Source organism: Primulina eburnea, unplaced genomic scaffold (assembly GCF_022965805.1).
Source record: "Primulina eburnea isolate SZY01 unplaced genomic scaffold, ASM2296580v1 ctg1_ERROPOS9082318, whole genome shotgun sequence".
In the NCBI taxonomy this organism is placed as follows: Eukaryota; Viridiplantae; Streptophyta; class Magnoliopsida; order Lamiales; family Gesneriaceae; genus Primulina; species Primulina eburnea.
The window spans coordinates 46,910-52,909 of NW_027331036.1; the positions used below are offsets into that span (position 1 = coordinate 46,910).

A 6,000-nucleotide genomic window follows, 5' to 3' on the forward strand; every position below is an offset into this window, starting at 1 on the left:
AATTTCATTCACTCAATGAAATACAACTTTTTATTTAGCTGGTGCAATTATTTGTAAACTATTGTATAGATTTGCAGCTGGGTTTTGTCATCATCAAAAAAGGAGAATTGTTATTACTCAAAAGTTTTGGTGATCGACGAAATCGAAAATAGTACTTGATTATTTCAGGAAACAACTGCAAAGTTTTTATGTATAACAGGTAGCGGTTCACCGCTTGAGAGTTTAGGCTACATACCAGTTCTACAGCTTCAAGATTTCAGACCGCATATCAGTTCAACAGTTTATAGAAGAAGTTAAAACCGGATGTTCGAAGAACACGATATCACGGTCATTAAAATTCATTTATTGCTTACTTAATGAAAGACATTTTCTTCACGATTTAGAACATTCAAATGGGTATGCATAGTCACAAGTCAACCATGTTATTCACAAATCCCTATATCGATATGCATTTAAGTCACTATCCCAGAAAAGAAAGATTAATTTATGTCCTACAAGTTCTGATGGTAAAAACAATTGCCATAAAAGGATACTTGGAAGTAACTCTTCAAGGAACGAGATTCAAAGTTGTGCTAGCAAAGAGAACATTAAATGCATTGCTAGAGAACATTTAATGTATTTACAGTTAATAGTGACACATCATTTCAAGGGTACATGTTAACGTTGCTCATCTCTTTCCGACTGTTGGAATGAAAACTTATATAAGCAGAGCTGGTAGTATGCAAGATGTTGGCGAGAAAACGAGATATACTGTTGGAACATTTCATGTTGACAATCTTTATTTTGATGTTAACAAAACTTGTTTATTTATTTCTAATGAGTTAACTAAGTGCGCAGAATCTGAAACTGACCAGCATCGAACTGATCAGTTACCAAACTCAAACTGAAGCTATCGAGATGCAAAATGAAAGTGCCAACTGATCGATCGAACTGAACCGGGACAACTTAAGTATCAAGAGCAGTTCAACTGATTGTCCAGTTGATAGATGGTTCAGCAGAAGACCTTCAGAAGCCCGACCAGCTAACGAAGTGTTCAAATGATGAAGAGCCCAACCGATCAGTTTAACTGAATCAGTGAAATCAATTCAACTGACAAGTTAACTGATTTCACCTCACCAGTTCAAGACCAGTTCAACAGAACCAGTTGAGAACATCAGTTAGGAGCAAACCAGTTTGCATATACGACATGCTTAATCCAGCCGTGCACAAAGTTACAAAAGCTATTGTACGATCAAGCTACAATAAGAGACGTTGCAGCAGCGCTTAAAGCCAAATGTTCCAGATATCTATTTGGGGGAACAAATTCAAATAGCAACAAGTTCATTCAGTGAGTCTCATTGTACGTTCAGGCAAACGCCTATAAATAGAAACCGAAGCTCAGTGAAGACGATGATGAGAGTTGACGAGTGAAAAGATAAAATACAGAGATGGCAGAAATATCGTGTATCAGCTTACAAAGAAGCAACCGCCCAGTTGAGGGAACACTCCAAAGTTATATCAACTTAGTTTATAAGCATATTTCCCTCAGTGTGTGAGAATACTTTCGGGTAGTTTTCAGATATCAGTTCACACACACACACACACCACCATCACCCAAAATACAATCTTGCACAAAGACGTTAAACTTGTGTATGTAGTCTTTCTCACATAGACGTTAAAGAAGTGTTGGCTGGAATGTGATGCCTTCAATCTAGACTAAGAGTTCAGTTAGGCAGTGGGTAAGTCCTAAGCTGGGTGGGTTTGTACAAGTAGTTGTATAAATCAAAGTCTTCTAGTGGATCCTACCCGAGGTGGTAGAAGGGGTGACCTAGGAGCATTTGAAGTTTCCGAACATCCATAAACATATCTTGTGTATTATAACTGTTAACTCCTTGCTTTAAACTGACTTGATCAGTTCGAGTATCTATCAGTTCAGTTCTCACCATAACTGAACTGATACATGCGAGAACTGATCCCCCTTATCTTCAGTTAACTAGCTACACGAGATTAAAAGCTTTAACCGATCAGTTTTCTTAACGAATGATTACTTCGAGTATTTTCCGCTTGATTTAATTTCAAACTCGATCTAATTCATCGGTGTATACATTCTTAGAACACGAACTATTGCAGCTCATCACGTTTTTAGAGGATTTTCCCGAACCAACATATACAATCATCAAGCTTTTCTACAGATATAATTCCAAGCTTGCATATTTCAAGAATCTGAGCGCAATTAAAGATTACATAATTCAATCGCTCATCAAGCACGCACTCAACAGAAAGATACTGATCTTTCAAGGATCTTTTTCGTGCTACCAAAACAAGATTGTTTACTTTATGTCAACAACCTTTCGGTTATTTTGTTAATAGTTGTGTATGATGAACCGAGAGTTCTTAAAATCAAGAAGTGTAAAATGCTAACTAAAAGTTTCAAAACAAGCAGTGTGATAAATCTTGATTAGAGTGGGCTGTTGCAAAGAGTTTTGTAAAGCCAAAGTCTTTTAGTGGAATCCTTCCTAAAAAGAAAGAAGGGGTGACGTAGGAGTTTTATTTCCGGACATCCATAAAAATCGAGTTTTTATTTTCCGCAAGTTCTTACAGTTTTAACTGTATCTTGTTAATTAGATTGCCAACCGCTTAATCATCTTTAGAAATATTGAACCGATTTTCGCACTTGTCAAGTGGTTCATATTTCTAATCGTTAGAGAAAAAATTTCAACCGCTCAAAAATAGTTGAAAACAGATTTTAAAAACAAATATTATTAAAAAATTTATTTACCTCCCTCTAAATTTTTTCTCGATCCTAACAATGACTCTCTGATATGAAACATAAAAATTCAAAAGCTAAATCCCTCCAATAAATAACAATGGTGAGCTCCTTCCCTATACCTTTTTTGGCATATAATAATCCAATAAAGATAACTTTTAGCCTTACCTTATTTTCTCTATTGAAAACTTGAAATCTGTTTATTTAAAGGGCGGGCCTTGGTGATTTTTTCCGAGCAGAAAGAAGGGGAGAGTTCTTGCTGAACTTTCTACTTGGGATTATGGATGGCAAGTTGTGATGAAATTAAATATTTTCTTTTTCTTTTTGTGTATTTTTCAGTTTTGGACATCGACTTCGTATGTTTATAATTTTGCCTTGTGTTTTATGGGGTACTTGGTTTTCTTATACTGATGTTGTACCATTGCCGTGGGATTTCGAGCTACTGAATATATATACAATAATGCTTGTGTGTGATGATTCGAAAATTAAGATCGAAATCGTGTGGAAAAACCAGCATGATCTGTATATATTGATCTTCTTAAATATGCATCCATTCAAGTCAAAATTTTGCAAATATATTGCTATAATACACGTTTTCCTCGAGGTTTAACGTCGATGTCCCGTTCTTTTTTCATTCCGAAGTCACAAGTATTCAGTATCTTCAGCTCAGGGATTACTTGTTTCGCCACGAGAATTCGCCTTGTTGGCTGTGCAGTTGGCCAACACAACTAGGCGAGGGTATGTGGCATGCGATTGATCAATGCTTTCAAATAACAAAAAATAATAATAAATTTTGTATAATTCTTCTAAAAACAAGGTGTTCTGAACCTCATAATTCATAGTGCTAGCGCATTATTAAGCCTCGGACTTCATGTTTCAAAGGCATCTAAGATGCCAGAATAACAGGGTTTGATGAGTTGTTCCAGTGGGAGTATTATCAATCTCCTACCATTGATTCAATGGGCATCATTGGCCCAAATCTTGAGGGTAATAGCGAAAATTCAGCAGCCGAACGGTTTACTTTTTTCGTTTGGATGCCAAACAGAGGATGTCAGCTCAAGTAATTGGGTTTAAGAAGAACGATCCAGTATGTTTTGATAATTCCCTGGGAAATCACAGACTCATTTGAAAAATAGGAACCTTTATGTGTCCATGATTTCAAGAGTTCTTCTACATGTTACTAGTTCTAATTCAAACCAACCACAGATTGAGCCTTGATTGCCAATAACCTAAAACCAGCACTCTCGCGCATAATTTCTGCTCAAAAACCATCCAAATGAGATTCAAGACTTTGATAACAAATTTGTCAACACATATGTACCCGAATACTGCTAAATAAAAAGGAAAGCACTCCCACCTTATTGCTCTATATATCAAGTAAGAATCGAGCTTCACCTGGCCTGAAGAAATCATCTAACATCATGATACTAATTCAAAACCTCAGCTAAATGATCATGTAAATGCACGAGAACATAATAATCTCTAGATTCGACAAGAACCGCATATAATCAGGCTAGAAGTTTATTCAAACATACAGACAGATGGCACAAATATGGAAGCCTAACTAATTTATCAATATATGCACACTAATATGAAATGGAAACCACAGAGAACCACAGACTCAGCTGATAGATTCCAACACACAGCACAATGATGCTAATTTACGAGCTTAGCTAAGCCTAGTGATCCATAAATACACAATAATATCAGCAATGGCAAACAAAGAGTACCACAAAATCCCAGAATAGAATTTGATTCAAGCATACAAATGGGCGTACTAACACAACGTGCATGTTCCCAATCCATAGTATTATGCCGCCAAAAGCACAAACGAGTTCGTAGATATGCATCACTTTGCAGTTGTTATTGATCTTCCAACACACTATGGTAATTGGATAAAAAGATCATATTTGCATCAAATCCCAAATTGTACCAGAACGCAAGTCATAGCAACAGATGATACAAACACAGAGAAATTAAATGCCACAAATTTAACATTTGAAGCGATTATCATGCTAATTATACTGTGAAATGTAAAAAGTATCAGATAAAAGCTGTCAAAAAAACTCTAATAAGATCCTTTAACAGAAAAGGAAACAACCACCATAATATCAAAAACATAACCAGAAATTAATCTTAATTTATCCCAAAAAGCATAGTACTGATGATAATTATGACATGAAGAACACATACACTGCCAATATTTCAACGGTATGACTTCTGAAACCTCGCGCGAGCACCGCGTCCACCAAACTTCTTCGGCTCGCAGCGCCTGGGATCAGCCACAAGCAAAGTCCTGTCGTACCTCACGAGGATATCCTTTATCTCCTTCTTCGACTGCTCGTCGACGTACTTCTGGTAGAATGCGACAAGTGCTTTTGCGATGGACTGGCGGATGGCGTAAATCTGAGAGGTGTGACCTCCGCCTTTGACGCGGATACGCATGTCAACTCCTGCGAAACGATGGCGTCCAAGGAGGAGGATTGGCTCGAACGCTTTGTAGCGGAGGATCTCCGGTTGCACGAGCTCGATGGGGACACCGTTGATCTTGATCAAGCCACGGCCGCGTTTGCAGTGGGTAACGGCTACCGCTGTTTTCTTACGGCCGAAGCATTGGACGGATTCCGTTGGCGCCGCCATGGTTGAGGTGGTGGTTTCTTTCGTTAATCTCTGACTACGGCGGTGGGGAAGCCCTAGATGCTGACAGTGAGAATGCAATGAAAGGTTTAAAGTTTAAACCAAATGGTGTTGGGCCTTTATGGGCCGACTAAATTATTTTGACTGATACCGTTGGGCCTTGGATTTGTTTTAGATATAATTATATTAATATTTTTAAAATATTTGTATCATATTCATGTATATATTTACAAAAATATGTCTAAGAAGAGGTTCTCCAATTTTTTTGTACGAAGAATTTCTCTAAAAATACAATTTTATATTTACAGTTCTTATTAGATAAAAATTCATCATTATTGAGCCTTTAAAGTTTCTCAGGAGTGTATACGGGCATGATTGTGTAATTTTTAGGATTTTAAATCAGTTTCTTTATAAAAAATTTAAATAATTTAAATAAACTAAATGTGTACAAAGTTAAAATCACAAAAATTATTTAAAGATTACTTCTTCAAAAGTCCCATTTACATCGAGAAATATTTTCGAAGGCGGTTTCTAATGAGGTGACCTTTGTTTTATAGAATTGTGGAATCTTTACAAATCAAAATGTCTTACTTTGTCCAATTGAGAAACACAATTGG

At 36.6% G+C, this 6,000-nt stretch overlaps 1 protein-coding gene across 1 annotated transcript; it reads right to left on the minus strand.

Moving 5' to 3' along the window:
- Positions 1-4,773: 4,773 nt before the first annotated feature.
- LOC140820858 (small ribosomal subunit protein uS9) lies at positions 4,774-5,464 on the minus strand. Its single transcript, XM_073181223.1, has one exon. The coding sequence runs from the start codon at positions 5,384-5,386 to the stop codon at positions 4,952-4,954; it is 435 nt and encodes a 144-aa protein (XP_073037324.1). The 5' UTR covers positions 5,387-5,464; the 3' UTR covers positions 4,774-4,951.
- Between the last annotated feature and the right edge of the window lie 536 nt (positions 5,465-6,000).